Source organism: Myotis lucifugus, unplaced genomic scaffold (genome assembly GCF_000147115.1).
Source record: "Myotis lucifugus unplaced genomic scaffold, Myoluc2.0 scaffold_107, whole genome shotgun sequence".
Lineage (NCBI taxonomy): Eukaryota > Metazoa > Chordata > Mammalia > Chiroptera > Vespertilionidae > Myotis > Myotis lucifugus.
The window spans coordinates 1,693,016-1,711,385 of NW_005871155.1; the positions used below are offsets into that span (position 1 = coordinate 1,693,016).

The 18,370-nt window shown below is 36.5% G+C and overlaps 1 protein-coding gene and 1 long non-coding RNA gene across 15 annotated transcripts in view; one reads left to right on the forward strand and one right to left on the reverse strand.

Annotated features, from left to right (window-relative positions):
• Positions 1-18,370, reverse strand: part of LOC111826870 — a 59,600-nt gene that overhangs the window by 13,444 nt on the left and 27,786 nt on the right. The gene's annotated exons all lie outside the window — the stretch shown is intronic.
• The window catches only part of MAK (male germ cell associated kinase), a 59,037-nt gene continuing 49,080 nt past the window's right edge, over positions 8,414-18,370 (forward strand). For 11 of the 14 annotated variants that reach the window (XR_002830302.1, XR_002830305.1, XR_002830301.1 and 8 more), the window contains exons 1-4: positions 8,414-8,511; positions 13,613-13,942; positions 15,454-15,508; positions 16,125-16,246. Coding sequence is in view for 8 of the 14 variants with exons in the window: in XM_006092926.3 (XP_006092988.1) it covers positions 13,842-13,942; positions 15,454-15,508; positions 16,125-16,246 (278 nt within the window). In the remaining 6 variants the exon portion in view is untranslated. The other 3 variants (XM_023757409.1, XM_023757410.1, XM_023757413.1) reach the window with 3 other exon arrangements.

Genomic DNA, 18,370 nt, shown 5'->3' on the forward strand with positions numbered 1-18,370 from the left:
GAAAATAAAACATGTCAACCCAGAGTCCCATACCCAGCAGAAGTGTTTTTCAAAAATGAAGGCACAATGAAGACACATCCTACAGGCATCAAAAGGACAATAAGGAAATGTTATGAATAACTGGAAGCCAGTGAATTAGACAACTGAGACGAAATAAGAAAATTCCTTGAAAAAAGAGTTACCAAGACTGACACAAAATAAAAATTATGAATAAATCTATGATTATTAAATAAGATGAATTTGTAATTAAAAACTTTTCTACAAAGAAAATACGTGGCTTAGATTATTTCACTGTTGAATGCTACCAAACATTTAAAGGAGAAGTAATATTAATCTACCCAAATTATTTCAGGAAGTAAAAGAGAAGGGAATACTTTCTAGATGTGTTCATGAGTCTAGCACAGTGCTAAAAGGAAAATTTGACAAAATATAGTAAGAAAACAAATTTCAAATCAATGTCCCTCATGAACACAATTGAAAAATCCCTACCAAAATAATATAAAATTAAATTCCAACAACACACTTAAAAAGATACATCATTTTCATATGAAGTTTATCCCAGGTTTTTGATTTAACATTTAAGAAGTTAATATACTACACCAGCTATCCACCTGGGGGGCGGGGGGGGGGGATGAACCTCAACCCCTATATCACACTTCACACAAAAATTAGTTTGTGATAGACCATAGACCTAATTGTAAAAGCTAAAACTATAAAGCTTCAAGAAAACATAGGAGAATATCTTTGCAATCTTGTGGTAGGTAAAGATTTCTTAGAGAGAACACAGAAGCACTAACTGTCAAAGAAGAGTAGGACATTATCAAAATGTAAAACTTCTGCTTAGCAAATGAGACTACTAAGAAAGAGAAAAAGCAAGCTACAAAAAGAAAATATTTGCAAAATATGTATCTGACAAAAAAAAAAACCCTGTATGCAGAATATATTAAAACTCAAGCTAATCAGTAACAAGAAAACAAAAAACCCAATAAACAATTGCCAAAGCACTTGAACAGGTTCTTCACAAAAGAAAATGTATGAATAGCTAATATATACATGGAAAAAAAATGCTCAATGTTGTTAGTCATCAGGGAAATGAAAATTAAAACTAAATGAAGATCTTTATATATTTTGGAAATTAACCTCTTATCACATATATCCTTGGCAAATATGTTCTCCCATACAGTGGGATCCCTTTTCATTTTGTTGATGGTTTCTTTTGCTGTGAAGAAGCTTTTTATTTTGATGTAGCCCTATTTGTTTATTTTTTTCCTTTGTTTCCCTTGCTCTAGGCAAACTCATTAGTCAACAGAGCCAAATATCAACAGTACAACGATTGAAATTTCTTTTGAGAGCCAAATTTTTTAAACTTAAACTATATAGGTAGGTACATTGTTATTAACTTAATTAGGGTACTCCTAAGGCTTAGGAAGAGCCACACTCAAGGGGCCAAAGAGCCGCATGTGGCTCACGAGCCGCAGTTTGCCGACCACGGCTCTAGGGGATGTATCGAAACCATATTGCCACAAGAGATGTCTGAGATTTTGCTGCCTATGGTTTCTTCTAGGACTTTTATGGTTTCATGACTTACATCTAAGCCTTTTATCCATTTTGAGTTTATTTTTGTGTATGGTGTAAGTTGGTGGTCTAGTTTCATTTTTTTGCATGTACCTATCCAATTTTCCCAACACCATTTATTGAAAAGACTGTCTTTACTCCATTGTATGCTCTTGTCTCTTTGTCAAATATTAATTGAGCATAATGGCTTGGGTAGATTTCTGGGTTCTCTGTTCCATTCCATTGATCTATATGCCTGCTCTTATGCCAGTACCAGGCTGTTTTAATTACAATGACTTTGTAGTATAATTTGGTATCCAGTATTGTGAATCCTTCTACTTTGCTCTTCTTTCTCAAGATTGCTGTGGCTATTCGGAGTCTTTTTTGATTCCATATAAATTTTTGAGATATTTGTTCTAGAGCCATGAAATATGCTATTGGTGTTTTAGTAGGGATAGTGTTGTATTTATAGATTGCTTTGGGTAGTATGGACATTTTAATGATGTTAATTCTTCCAATCCATGAACATGGTATATGCTTCCATTTGTTTGTGTCATCCTCTATTTCTTTTTTCAATGCCCTACTAGTATAGTTTTCCGAGTACAGTCTTTTACTCATATAACTAACAAAAGGGAGACAAACAATCCAATTTAAAAATGGGCAAAGGACCTGAATAGACACTTCTCCAAAAAGGACATACAGATGGCCGAGAGAAAAAATGCTCAAAGTCCCTAATCATCAGGAGATGCAAATTAAGCTGACAATGAGGTATCACCTTATACTTGCCAGAATGGCTACCATCAATAAATCAACAAATGACAAGTGTTGGCGAGGATTTGGAGAAAAGGGAACCCTAGCACACTGCTGGTGGGAATGCAGACTGGTGCAGCCATTAAAAAAACAGTATGGAGTTTCCCTCAAAAACTTAAAAATAAAACTGCCATTTGACCCAGGGCCCCCCCCTTCTAGGAATATATCTGAAGAAACCCCAAGACCCCGATCAGAAAGAATGTATGCACTCCTATGTTCATAGCAGCCTAATTTTATAATAGCTAAGCTCTGGAAACAGCCCAAGTGCCCATCAGTAGATGAGTAAATAAAAATGCTGTGATACATTTACACCATGGAATATTATGCAGCAGTAAAAAAGAAGGATCTCTTACTCTTTGAGACAGCATGGAAAGACCTGGAGAGTATTATGCTAAGGGAAATAAGCCAGTCAGAGAAAGACAAGTATCACATGATCTCACTCATATGTGGAATCTAATGAACAAAATAAACTGATGGACAAAATATATCCAGAGACATGGAAGCATGGAACATACTGATGAATCTCAGAGGGAAGAGATTTACCAAAGAACTTATATGTATACTAGAGGCCTGGTGCACAAAATTCGTGCACTCAGGGGGTCCCTCAGCCCAGTCAGGGAGCCCTTGGGAGATGTCCGACTGATGGCTTAGTGGGCTTAAGCCGTCAGTAGGACATCCTTAGCGCTGCTGCAGAGGCGGGAGAGTCTCCCACCACTGCCGCTGCACTTGCCAACCTTGAGCCTGGCTTCTGGCAGAGCAGCGCTCCCCCTGTGAGAGCACACTGACCACCAGGGGGCAGCTCCTGCATTGAGTGTCTGCCTCCAGGTGGTCAGTGTGCGGCATAGTGACTGGTCGTTCTGCCATTCTGTCTATTTGCATATTAGCCTTTTATTATATAGGATATGTATAACCCATGGACAGAGACCACAGTGTAGTAAGCCTGGGGGCTGGGGGGGGGGGGGTGTCAAGAGTCAATGGGAGGAAATGGGAGGAAAAAGGGGACATCTGTAATACTTTCAAAAATGAAGATAATTTTAAAAACTATATAAGAGATTGTGCAATTAGTAGAATGGCTAATTTTCTTTTTTAAAGCACAATGCCAAATGTTAGCAAGGATGTGGAGCAACTTGAATTGCCATACATGGATGGTAGAATCATTAAATGGTACAACTACTTTAGAAAACTATTTGGCAGTTTCTTTTAAAGTTTAATGTACAATTCACAGCAATTTCACTCCTAGATATTGACTCCAAAGAAATGAAAGCATATTTCCACAAAAAAGATTTGTACAAGAATTATTAAAGCAGTTTTCTCTATATTAACTAAATGTCAATGAACAGGAAGGTCAATAAACAAATTATGGTAAATTCATACAATGGAATGCTGTTCTGTAATTTCAAAAATGAACTTCAGATAAACACAACAAAACAGATGAATTTCAAAACATTATGTTGAACAAAAGCAGCAGGGCACAAAAAGAGTACACCCTCTATGATTCCATTTAAATGAAGTCCAAGAACAGACAAAACTAATCTATAATAATAAAAATTAATGAAGATGGCCCATAGGGAAGAAGCATAGGGATTGGTGGGTTAGGGACATGAGGGATCTTTCTGGAGTAAAGGAAATATTCTATCTCTTAATCAGGGTGGTGATAACACTTATAATAATAAAAGTGTAATATGCTAATTAGACCAGATAGCCGAACAACCTTTCGGATGTCCTTCCGGATGACCTTCCAGACAAAGCCGCTGCTGCGAGGGCCGAGACAAGCCACCACAGCTGCACGAATTTCGTGCATCGGGCCTCTAGTATATTTATAAAAACCCAATGAATTGTACACTTAAGGTCTGGTATATAAATCTTACCTCAAATTTTTATAAAGTGAAATCCTTGCATTTCCAAAATTAAAATAGAAGCCTCTATATAAATATTCCTCACCAAGGAAATAACTTCAGAAAGAGAAGAATAGTCTAAAGGAAGTTCTTTATTTTTACTGTGTTTTCATGAGAAACTGCTATGTTCTTGAAGATGTGTATCCACTCTGGAGTTACTCCAAGACACTTAAAAATTTTTTAGATTTATGGGAGGAGTAGTCATGAGGTTTACACATTGTGGATCACTTAGCACCCACCACATCTTGCTGAGGCAAAGAGAAGGGAAGGATGTAGAGATCCTGGACATGTTGATGTTGCAACTTTCTCCGGAAATGATCAGCAAGACAGTGAAACCTACTGATCAAATTCAATGATGTTCCTCCTCCAGCATTTATCATTTGGCTTCAACATCAGTTAAATCCATACCTATAAAGTGAACATGAAAATTGAGGCAATTCAGATGGCTAAAAAATTAAAAGTCTGGAATTATGTTTGTTGAGGTGGGGAAGTGGAAAGCTGTTGAATTTTCTAGCCTCCTCATTTCTAATAAAAAAAAAAAACAGCAGCAAATTTCCAGAACTGTCATTTTTTTCATAAATAATTGTGGACTATTTTTGCTCTACTGTATAAATCATCTTTTGCCAGCAGAAGCCATTTAAGCTGGAGTCATCTCAGCTGCAAATTTTTACCATATTCAAATTTTAAATATATTTAAGCTCTAAAATGATTCACTAAAAAGCCAGACAACAAAGAATTCCCAGAACCAGTAACCTACATAATAAAAGCCTAATATGCTAAGTGTCCGACTGTTCATTCAACCACTTAACCAGTCTCTATGACACACACTGACCACCAGGGGGCAGACGCTCTGACCAGTAGGTTAGCTTGCTGCTGGGGTCCAGCGGGACTGGGAGAGAAGGGCCAGACATGCCCTGGAGCCCTCCTTCGGTCCCTCCCCAGACTCTAAAATATTTCTTCGAATTAATTTCCTGTCAATGAGCACAAATCCGTGTACCGGGCCACTAGTTTTGATATAACAGAATTCTCATTGACATAGGCAATACATATGATCAGGGAACCATTACATGCTAATTTTATTTTTTCCTAAAACTACTTTTTAAAAATATATTTTTTTTATCACTTTCAGAGAGGGAGGGAGAGGGAGAGAGAGATAGAAACATCAATGTGGAGAGAGAATTATCAATTGGCTGCCTCCTGCATACCCCACTTTGGGGATCAAGCCAGAAACCTGGGCATGTTCCCTGACCATGAATCAAACCATGACTTCCTGGTTTATAGGTCAATGCTCAACCACTGAGCACACTGGCTGGGCAAAAGAAAAATGTCTTTTTATATAAAAAAAACCAAAACCTATACATCTTGACATTGTAAAATCATATCTAAGTAAATATCTCTAAAATCTCTGTATGAAGTCGATTAAAAACCACACTGAAAGACTTGTATGGTGTTTGAAAAATCGGAAGCTTACATGTACCTCCTGACATGTACCTCCTATTCTTAAAAAGCTTCCTTGATTTCCTGAAGTGGTTTCTTTTTTAACATAACTTCCCCCAAATGTTCCATTTTGACTCTAATCAAGAAATATGCATTTTAAGAAATCAAAAAAGCTGGGAATGAAAATTGGAATTTCAATAGTCACTTGTCTTTATGATGTACCTCTAGTACTTTTAAAATTTTATTTCAGCTTCTGAGCTTCATTTTGGGCAGGAACTTGATGATATATCATATTACAATAAAATCTCCTAAGTCAGTGAATATAACATATAAACAAAGTTGCTGGACCTAAAAACATATAGATAAAGATCAGTTCCACAAATTCATTTGACAGAAGCGAACATTCTCGAGGTGATATAATTTATTACTTCCTCCTGAGCAGGACAGGCTTTCGACTTATTTGTGACAGGAATGAAGTCAACTGAACAGTCTGTTTAAACATAATGCAGCAAAGTAGCTGCTTCTTGACAGATAAGCCTGATCTCAGGTTCCCAACCCCGCCCCTTCCAGATGGTCATGGTCCTCCACAGGGATGTTTTGTGCCTGAAGTTCCAATCAAGCGTTTGGGTTTAATGTCTTTGGATCTGAGCCCCTCCCTGGCTTCTGCCTACAGCTTCTGGGACAGTCTCTGATGTAGGTCTAGAGGGCTTCAGCACTTAGCCAAAATAATGTTGTGTATCATTGAGTGGCACTGACGTACTTGCCCTGGTAGAAAGCTACAAGCTGTGAACATGGTAAAACCAACACATCCACACATATTCTTGCGTTAGTGGAAAATCTACTTATATGGTGATAAATGGTTTTCCTTGTTTAGTGTGAAAATCAGTTGTTTGTTTAGAGGACTGGCTTCTTAAGTGATAACAGATTTTATGTTTAATAAAATTTTGGGTTTAAAAATAAACTGGGAAAAATATAGCAAAATATTGGAGATAATGTTCATTTTCTCATTTTAAATTTGCCTGTTTTTATTTTTCCAATTAATTTATATTTTAAAAAATGAAAATAAATTGTTCCGTGTTTAAAACAACATTTTAAATGCTTCTAATGCAAAGCAGTGGCTCAGTAAAACAAATCCAAGGAATAATTTGATAAGAATATCTCTGTAAAAACAAAAGTCAACCAAGCCTAAAAGACAGCTCCTACCAGACTGTAAAATGCAAATTCCTGTTCTAGAACATGAACTGCTAGAGGAAATAATCTGTATCATTATTCATCAAATGTTTATTGAGCACCTATATACCAGGCACTCTTCCACATGTTATAGAGACAACACTTTTCTGCCTGCAACCTCTGGAGGTCTCAGGTAGGTTCTGAGGGCTTCAGTACTGGGGTGGCACTTAACTAAGATGATGTTGTATATCATTAAGTGGCACCGACTTCCTTGCTCTGGTAGAAAGCTATAAGCTGTGAACATGCTAAAAACCATGTTCCATTTGGAAAAATCCATTTGGATTTTTCTCAAACTCAAAATTTTTAAAACTAGGCCTATTATCTCCCCCACCCTCTCTCTTCAAATCTGCTTGTCTTCCAATATTTTCCAACTTAGTTGTGGATACCACTATCTACCACTCATCTAAGCAATATTGTCTAGTCCAGTCAATTTTAACTCCTAAATATCCCTTGAAATCTGTCCTTCTCAGTCCTATTTCCATCAGCACTGCTATAGTTGGATCCTCATAATTTCTCTTGATAAACTACAGTAGCTTCTTTGTCTTTCTCTTGCCCCCAGACTCACTGCTCAAATCCACCTATCCACCACTGCTCTTGTGATCTTTCTAAAATGCGAATTGAACGTGTCACTCCTCTGTGGAAAATTCTTCAGAGGTCCACTATTGCCGAATGGTTTGGCTTAGTCTTCATAATGGTGTATATAAGATCTCCATAATCTGATTTATGCTTTTTACTTTGCCTGTCTATGTCACTTTAAGCTGTGAGAGGGCTGTGAGCATTTGTCTTGCTACCTTGGTATTATTCTTAGTGTCAAGGCTAGAGCCTGACACCTAATAGATAACTACTAAATAGAAACATCACTGCCTCATGTGTCATGCTTCTGATTTATAGACCCTTTTAGCTAGCCAGTCTGAAGGGTGTTTGTTTGTTTTTTTGCAATAACGTAAGTGTATCCTCCTCTCGAACTCTAGTCTAGTTACTACTATTTACTCATTTATTCACACATTCATTCATCTTGTAAATACCACCATCTAACACTGTGACTGCAACTGAGTAGGTTCTCTGAATGAATAAATAAAAACAAACTCAGAAGTGTGGCCTAAGAGATAACACATACGTGAGGAATTGACCAATATAAGAGGAAATGAATTAGAAGAGGCCAAGATATGCTATATCTTGCCCTTCCCAAGTCTGGGTACCAGATTTAGTGAATCAAGCAAGACTTGGTAGAATGAATTGGAGCAAAAACCAAACAAAATAAAAGGCAAACCAATCAACTTTCTACAGAGAACTGAAAAGGTAATCAAGACTCCCCCAAACCCCAAATCTGAAAGTCAGGGACCCAAAAGGCAGAAATGTAAATGAGCTCAAAGGACGCCCAGGTGTTCCCGGAAGCCCCGCCCTTCAGGGAGCAGAGCGGCTCAGGATGGGGCGGGGTTGGCCTGGTGGGAGGGGCCTGTCGTCTAGCCACGCCCCTCTGTGGGCGGGTGTAATCCGGCCAGATGCGCAGGAGCTGGCGCGCCCCTGCCGTTTCCTAGGAGATGAAACACACAAGACGCCGGAGCCTCACACCCGAGCAGAAGAGGTAAGCGGCCGGCGCGGGCAGGTATTCCTGAGGCGGCTGCGGGGCCTCCACCCTCCGCCCAGCCCAGTCCAAATCTGTCGTGCGAGGCCGGCCCGACATGTCCCCTCGACGCCCAATCCTACCAGGGCCAACCTCCAAGGAGAGAAGGGGCCTGGACACCGGTAGCGGGAGGAGGCCGGGAGGGGCGGGGCGGGCGGAGCGGGCGGCCTGCGCCGATGCGTCCTGCTCTCCGAGCTCCCCGACCACTTTCCTGCGCTCCCAGACAGCGAGGTTTGGTCCAGGTGGGAGGGTGACGGCGGGACACCCATGATCTGAGGGACCCCTCCCCGGAACCTCTTCCTTAGTCCCCCCACCCCCACCCCACACACACTCACATCTCCGCCTACTGCTTGGCTCGGGGGGAAATTACTTTCAGGAGTGAAGGCGAGCGGGGTCTCGCGAAGGCAGCGAATTGAGTTCAGACTACATACCACAAAATTAAAAAGGGAGAAGTCTTTTAAGGTTTGCAGAAAAAGGCTCAGAGCATCGGTGTAACGAAAACCGTTTCTTTACTGCAAATAAGATGGGTTGGAAGGTGGGGGGAGCAATAAAACTGGTTTTTAGTGGTTTGTAACCTCAATTCTAAAAGGAAAGATTCATGTAATTGTGTTTAGATAATTTTTTTTAATGAGCGAACATTTGTTCTAATGATAACGGAATTCCACAGAGTCAAAGTTATCAGACTTATTTTAATCAGACAGACAACCCATTGAGTCAAAATAGTGGTGGAGACAAAAGTTACTTTTCAGTCTTTGGGCCTTCCTTTATCTCCCCACCCCCAGCTCACCACTGCTTGACGGGGAAGGGAGATACTTTCTCTGAAGAAGGCTGGTCTTGGGCAAGGAAGTTTGATCTCTTCGTCGGGGTTTTGGTTTTGTTTAGTTTTAAAATGATTTGTGAATATTAGCACAAAGCACTCATGCTTTTATATTTTAATACGGAATCTTTGTTTTCCCATTGTAAAAGCTGCCCTTTTAATTTCTGTAAACATATTAGTTTGAAATCATTTTTCTGTTTTGCTTTTTAAACAACTTAGTGATTTTTAAGACATTACTTTTAAAATAATAAACGTTAATGCCAGCCTTGTAGTGATATTATCACAGTAGGTTCTACATAGACCAGTTGAAGATATCCAAACGATATATGTTAAGTGACTGGCAGACACAAGTCTTACCCTCCTTTTGCCCTCTATGTTAATCTTCTTTAATCCTATCTCAATCCCAACTTAACTGGCAGAAGCTGTTCAGAATAAGGCTAAGTTTACAGTAATTGTGCACTTAGATAAAAATATGAAAAATAGAACGGGAGAGAGATTATATGGGTATTTATTTCATGTAGATCTATAATTAAGCCTCTAAATAAATGTCTTTTTCATGAAATCAGAACATAAGGTTTGTTTAACCCATAGGAAAGTAAGTAAATATTGTAGCTTGATTGTAGAAAATTCCAAGTTCCTAACAGTTCTGTTAAATTGAGGATCATAGTTACATTGCATGTACTTGTGTTTTGCCTGGTTGCATATATATGGAAATAAATATGTGTGAAAATATTCATGTACATAAGAAATCATGTTATTACCTGCCTGTTTTCCAGAATTAGCTTTCCATAGGTCAACAGAGAAGAATATATGTAACTTGTAGAGAAATAGTGTAGTGTGTGAACTGGGGACCCATAGGCAGTCTATGTTTCTTAGATTACATATACTGCTTTTGACTAGTAATCAGTTTAGGACCTTGCTATGCTACACTTATAAACGTAGTTGTTTCTGTGAGTAGGTACATGGGAATAATGATTTTATTTTTAAATACTTTATGTCTATGCCTCTGCACATTAGGCCATTGTAAGGGGACAGCTGAAATGGTTAGCATCTCACCCTGGAAAGCTATTTATTTTGTAATGATATGAATCAAAAGAGGCCTTTCCAAAATTTTTGTTTGGGAGCATAGTATGTAAATTTGTTTTACTAAAAGGTCAGGTAGAGTCATATCTATGATTTTCACCGTTCTACCCCACCCTCCTCCCTATGAAAGAAGCTGGGAAATGGCCATGTCCAATTTATTCTTCCCTGAATGCACGTATTCCCTATCCTATAGCCATCTCACTTGAAACAGACTTTGTATTCCCAGCGTACATTTGAAAGTCGGTTGGTCAGGCCTGGAATGAAGTTTCCAATAGCCACTCTAAAACTGTTTGGGCTTTGAGGCCAAATTCGGAAAGTGATTGATGACTGAATGATCTGTTGTGCTAATAGCACTGGTAATTGTGGTGGTTCATCGTCTTAATAGTGGAAAAGAAAGCCAATTAATTCCACTTTTACAGGCTGTTAAGTCCTGCAAGGTAAAGTTTTGACTACTATTTCTGACACCCTCTTACCCCTGAACTTCTGTTCCCACCTGGGCAGCTCCCTCTTTAATTTCCTTCTCAAGCAATGTGGTGTTAACATGAAAACAATTGTATATGCAACAAATTGTCAAAGGAGAGATACTGCTACTATCCTATTAATTGTATTAATTAAATAGTTGAAGTAAAACATAAATTTTCATGAGGGGAGCCCAGGTAGATAGATGCCTTTCTCCCTTACATTTTCTTTCCCCTCATTGTTTCTGGCCTATTATTTTTACTATGTCCTTCAGGCATAGGATAAGCCAGATGTAGCCCCAGGATTTTGTTAATTAGTGGACACAACTTGTACTTTCCAATTTGTCAGTAGCATCTTGGTGTTTTAGGTTAAAGAGTTGGGTTAGGAATCTTAAGGTGGGGGCAGCTTTTGTTGTAGGATAATTCTGAATGGTTTGGGAGAAAGGAGGAGTGGTTTCTTGCACTCAGCTCTATCAGTGATTGTAAAAGACAGTAAGAATAGATTGTTTAGAAGTTAGGGACTACACTAAAAAAAAACACAGTTTCAGCCTGGCCAATGCAGCTCAGTGGTTGAGCATCGACCTATGAACCAAGAGATCACAGTTCGATTTTCCAGGGAACAGCCTGGGTTGTGGGCTTGACCTGGGTGTAGGGCATGCAGGAGGCAGCCGATCAATCAATGATTCTCTCTCATCATTGCTGTTTCTCTGAAATCAATAAAAATGTATTTTAAAAACCCACAGTTTCAGGCTAATGCAAGTATTAGACTGACTCCATCTTTGATTATTTGATTGATCATAGGTAGGTTATTTAATCCTTCTGTGTTTTTATTTTATAATTTTACTGGTATGATGGACATCATGTCCTTTGGGACAAGTATATTCTTGGTATTGTTATTTATGCAGTAAACCTATAGAGAGCACCATTTCCTTAAAAGAGAGTATGTCACCTTAAATAGGGTAGCTAGAAAAGAATGTCAAGTAATTGAACATGTTGATAGTAAATTGCAAAATACTGACTTAGTAAAATTCTAAATGATTAAAGGAAATACATTTCAGTCCTTAGTTTAATCATAGCACATAGTATGAAACAAACAACCTAAGAGAGCTTTCAAAATTATATTTCCTTATGCAGATAAAGTAAAAATTAATAAAAGCAAAGACATGTTTTGGTCAGGTACCCTGCAGAGGGATATTGCCTTTTTCTATATTATTATCTTAATATTTAGAATCTATGTATAATGTAAAGGCCACTTGCAAAAGACTACATAAATGGAATCATTTGCTGGCATTTGATAAAACCATTTGCTTTGACGTAAGCTGAGAAAAAATGAAGGAACTACTAAATAGAACTGGAAGCTACTATCATGATCTTATTCTCAAGATCTTGGCCACACAGTTAACATAGCCTAAGTGATTTCCCTTGTGGCTTTGAAAGGGTGGAAATCATGTATGAAGTAAAATAAATGATAAATTAATACACACTCCCTATTATTGAAAAGCTCCAAAGGGTTCTTCCAAAGTTTGCTGTGAACAAATACATTTCTGAATGTAGGAAACAACTAGTTTCACTGTACATCTCTACACTTGTTCTTTCTCCAGAAAACCTGTCATTGGAAAACTTAGTTACTTTGAGAACGACATCACATCCTTATTGATCCTAAATTTATGCATGTAATAGACAATTTCAATGATTTGACGTGATTTTGTAGAAATGAAACAGTGCTACAATGAAATTAATGAAGTACCAAATTATAAAAGGCATTTTATTTATTTTTATTTTTTCTAAAAGGCATTTTGAAACACTCTTATAATTGTGCCAAAATTCTGCAATAAGTATAAAGCCTTGTAAATAATAGAGATATTAAAAAGCAAAATAAGAATGAAAAATAGGTATGAACTAAGAAATAGTTCCTTGAAATGTGAACTATGAGAGAACAATGGAGGAAACAAATGTAATGAAGTAAACACTAAGGCTAGTGCTTTATTTTTCTGTAATTATAGTAATGAAATCAGAGTCTATCAAAACCTGTACCCTTCAAATATATGCAGGTCCACAATCCCTTATTTGTAGTTTTAAAATCCACAAAATTCTGAAAAATGAAAATTTAAAAATAAATTTGTGCAAACTCATTTGCAACAAAATATGACCTGAATGATGTGAGGCCATTCATAGTCTTTATTTTACTTAGTATACTTTTCATACATTTTCCTGTAGGTATGGTTAAGAGGCTAATGGGAGGCATTATATAACATATGGCATATGCAGCATATTACTTTTCTAAAACATGAAAATTCCTGGATTCCAAACAAATCTGGCCTAGGAGTTTCACGTAAGGGATTGTGGGTCAGATTAAATATGATGCAGACATTGATTCAAATAATTGATATAGTATAGATGTCTGATTTTCCAAGGTCTGTTTTGGAATAATATAGATTATATTCAATAAAAAAGGAATCACACACATCATTTGGCCAATATTTATTGAACATTCATGGGATAGACAGCACAATACCATGTAAATGAAGCAATCGCCAAATGAGTGTTATTCTGCTATATGTGAACTTCATTCTAAAAGGCACAAATGATTTGCTGACAAATGTTTAACACATTGGTATTTATATTATTAATCTTCCCCTGTGCTATAGATTTCCAGTAACTTTTTAAAGAGATTCTTTAATGAAAATTGTTTTTATCTTTATAGGGTGTTCATAAGAATGGATGCACTGTTTCCTTGCCACATTCCTTATTGCTGTAGCTCATGAACCTACATAATCTTGGGGAACAGCCTATGTTTAATGATGACAAACCTGTTACCAGTATAGCAACAACAGTCTAACAGCAAAAACAAAGAAAAATAAAGAAGCATTTAAATTTATTTTCAACAAAGAAGCCATTACAATCAACAACTTCTGCTGCATTATTTTTCCAAGATGAACCGGTACACGACCATGCGACAGCTGGGGGATGGCACCTATGGGAGTGTGCTGATGGGCAAGAGTAATGAATCTGGGGAGCTGGTGGCCATCAAAAGGTACCGTATAGGACCCTGCAAAGTTTACTTTTGAAACCCATCTTTCTTTTCCTTTGTGTGCTTGCGAGCACATGTCTTATATAGACCATCGTATATTTTAGTACATCTAGTATTTATTGAGTGCTGAACTAAGCAGTTTACAATAAGCTTTTCTTATGCAGTAGTTTCTACTTTATAGCTAAGGAATTTAAGGCACAGAGAGGTTATTAAGTAATCTCTCCAAGATCATATAATCAGTGAGCTGCTGAGTGAGGATTTGAATCCAGGCAGTACAGTTCCACACCTACATTCTTGACTACCATGATGTGCTGCTAATTCTTTATGCTGCCTTTCCTTTATTTATTTCTGTACCCCTGTGTATTACACTCTTGTAGAGGCTCAGAATAATCCCTATGGGTTAGTTTAATAAGTAAGGAAAACCCTAAGCTTCCCTGGAATCTTCTAGGGCAGTGATGGCGAACCTTTTGAGCTCGGCGTGTCAGCATTTTGAAAAACCCTAACTTAACTCTGGTGCCATGTCACATATAGAAAATTTTTGATATTTGCAACCATAGTAAAACAAAGACTTATATTTTTGATATTTATTTTATATATTTAAATGCCATTTAACAAAGAAAAATAAAAAAAATGAGTTTGCGTGTCACCTCTGACGCGCATGTCATAGGTTCGCCATCACTGTTCTAGGACAGCTCAATAGGAAATTACAATACTACATGAAAACAGTAGGGCATATAGGGTTTTCATTTTTCCTTATCCAGCCTTGTAATTTCTACACCTGATGAAACATTTTTTAGGACATGAATCCTATTTTTTCTTGTCTCTCATTTTGTATGGTGACTAAAAATCCATTCATATAAATAATATAATCTCTATCTATGGTATATATAGTGGAATTAACTTATTACCCTAAATTCACTTTTTATAGATTTATCTCTAATGGTAACCAACATTAGCATGGGAGAGGGGAAGTAAAAACAAAATTCAAGAAAACTATTTCTAAAGTTTAGTTACTTCTGAATTATTGTTGATTTAAATAAATCAGTTAACTTTATGGGCATCTTGTTTAAAGCTGAGGTAATGATATACAAGTTGTCAGACAAAATATCTTCCTAAATTTGCTGCCAAAATGTGTCATTTCTTTCCCTACTCCATCTAATTATAGTATTTCATATTTATGTTTTAAGTTCTAGAAAGAGGAGGGGACTTTTGGAAGGAGCCCTTCTAGAGAAGCACAATAAAACCGAGTAGAGAAATGTAAGAATTCATCCAGAAAGGAAGATTAATTCTTTCACCTTTGTGTTAAAGCAGAATTTCAGATATGACATAGTTGTGAACTTATACCAAATAGCCTTGAGATGTATAGAAGGGAGGTGATTTGTTTTTAAGGAGGAGGGAAGAGAGATAACATAGCTTGCCCAAAGTGAATTAATAACAGTAAGAAAGCCAATGGTGTAATTTGTGTTTTCAAGTTCTTAGTCCCCGTACACTAAACTAACTTTTTTAAATTTCAGGATGAAGAGAAAGTTCTACTCTTGGGATGAATGTATGAACTTGAGAGAAGTTAAGGTAAAATCCTAGAGGTGAAAAGAACAGAAGGCCTTAGCTCTACCCCACACCTCTCTCATTTCTGTTTCAAAAAGTGGCTAAGGAGACTATTCTTCTCTTTGTAGGAAGCAGTACAACGACAATTATATTTCTTACTTTTCCTTTATCTTTCTAAAGTAATTTTTCATTTCTCATCAGAATGTCAGTTGAGAACAGAAAATAACTATAACCATATATTTGAAAGTACACTCTCACTTGTAAAAGAGCATTTTAACTTTTTAATTCACTATATACCATTTCTTTATATTTTATGCTGTATGACTTCTATAAATTTTTTGGAGACTTTTGCATGGGATTTTAGATAGTTAAATCAGAACAAAGGTAAACCTAGTTAATAGACTGAGAAAAAAGTGACATATTGTTGACTTCGTTTATTTTCACACTTACATTCATTGCTTAAAACAATTTACTGCTTACTTTAAGTAGGTGTTCTAAGATGTTTTTAGATGTAAATATTGTAGATGTTAAAACTTAACTCATTAATGAATTGATCATTATCATACCTGGCATTGATGAGATTTTGCCAACTTCTATAACTTTGCTATAAGAATGTTATTGCTTATTTGCTGTGTTGTAGTCTCTGAAGAAACTTAATCATGCCAACGTGATTAAACTAAAAGAAGTTATCAGAGAAAATGACCATCTTTATTTTATATTTGAATATATGAAAGAAAACCTCTATCAATTAATGAAAGACAGGTATGTCTGTATTTTATGAAAATTATATTTCCCCCATTATCTCCTCCATAAATTTCAGATCCCTTCAATATGTCACACTTTAAAATGTACAGATTTATCTCTCCAAAAGGTGGATTTAAATTAATTAATTGTTATCATCATCAAAGGATAATATCTAACATTGAAGAACTAGCTATGACATAGCCACCATTTTTCTGCTATAATCTCTTAAAAGTCAAAATTAATGTTTCATAAAAACACACATACTATCTATCTATACTTTTTGAAACAAAAATCTATAATTTAATGCTCAGTAGTAAAACTGGTCTTGGGCAAAATTGAGAAAATTATCTTCATTGCTCTCCCAAGTATCTTGTGAAAGGTTAATGAAAGCATGGAGGGAGGAATGGGTAGCTTTCTAAAAAGGATTTAATAAAATCATTAATTAGAATGCTTAAGTGAATGATAAAATTTAATGTTGCCCATCCCAAGGAAATTCTCATTTTAATTTTTAAGCCTATGAACAGAATCTAAAGAGGGAAAGCTTTGGTCATCTGCCATGAGCTTGGGAGGATAATATTTTATTTTTTAAAATATATTTTTATTGACTTCAGAGAGGGAGGGAGAGGGAGAGAGAGAGATGAAATGTCAATGAGGTGAGAGAATCATTGATTGGCTGCCTTCTGTATGCCCGCCCCCCACCCCTGGGGATTGGACCCACAACCTGCAACCTGGGCATGTGCCCTGACCATAGAATCGAACTGTGACCTCCTGGTTCATAGGTTGATGCTCAACCATAGAGCCACACAGGCAGGGTGGGAGGATAATATTTTGGAGGTAGCTGACAGTCACATCTGGGAGATTAATGTCCAAAATTTTGCCTGCTTTTAAAGCCAGAGTTGAACAAATGATCTTCAAATACTTTAGAAATAAATTTCCCAGTAGAATGATGTTGATTTCTTTTCAGTATTTCTTTCATACACACATATACTCAAGGCCTCAGGATGATGAGGGAATTTTTCTTTAATCATATTTTTCCGTCTTTCAAAAAAAATACTGATTGAATGCCTATGATTTTCCAGGTTGATATCATCATAACATTAATAGCAGTTAAAAGTAAAGATTTCTACCTCCCAAATCAGTATTTATTTTCTAGAGTTCTTTCTAGCCCTTCTATACAAGCATGCATGATTTTTGCATATTGTGATTTTAGTGGTGATACTATTTTATTTGATTCATTCACTTAACAGGCATTTTTTAATGCTGATATATAATCTTCATAATTACCATGATATGTTCTGTTAAATGACTATACCAAGCTTTATTTAGTTCTAAACTATTTTAAAAGAAATAACTATCAATGGTAGAATAGGTTGGTAATTATAGTGCATGATATTGATAGAATTATTTTGTAGCCATTAAAAGTAATAATTATATAAGATTATGAAAATGCTTATAAGTAGATAAAAAATTGAATCAAAATTGAATCTATGTAACCTTGACACAATATAAAAGTTATACATGCAAATGAATTAGAATTGCATTAGAATATGGAAAAATCAAAATAGTTTCTTAATTAGGTGGTGAGGTTACGGGTAATCTTTTTGGCTTCTAATTTTGCTGTTTATAATATATGAAATGATAAACATATGCATGATATATTGAGATGTACTTCTTGAAGAAAAAATTAAGTACATATAAATATATGTCAGTGGAAGTGGTTAATGTAATAGCAAATGAACACTAAAAAGAATCAACTTTGGAATTTTATTATTGAATTCTGCTTTTCTAAATTAAGTGGAAATAAAAGTGATATATAGAAAATTATTCCCGCCGTAGCCGGTTTGGCTCAGTGGATAGAGCGTCGGCCTGCGGACTGAAAGGTCTCAGGTTCAATTCCAGTCAAGGGCATGTACCTTGGTTGCGGGCACATCCCCAGTGGGGGGTGTGCAGGGGGAAGCTGGTCAATGTTTCTCTCTCATCGATGTTTCTGACTCTCTATCCCTCTCCCTAAAAAATCAATAAAATATATTTTTAAAAAAAGAAAATTATTCACTGTCAAAGGTACAAATTTAATCATTAACAAGTGTAGTATATCGTAGAGGGCTGTTTGAGGTTAAGTGGTAATTTTACACTTTGTTTTTG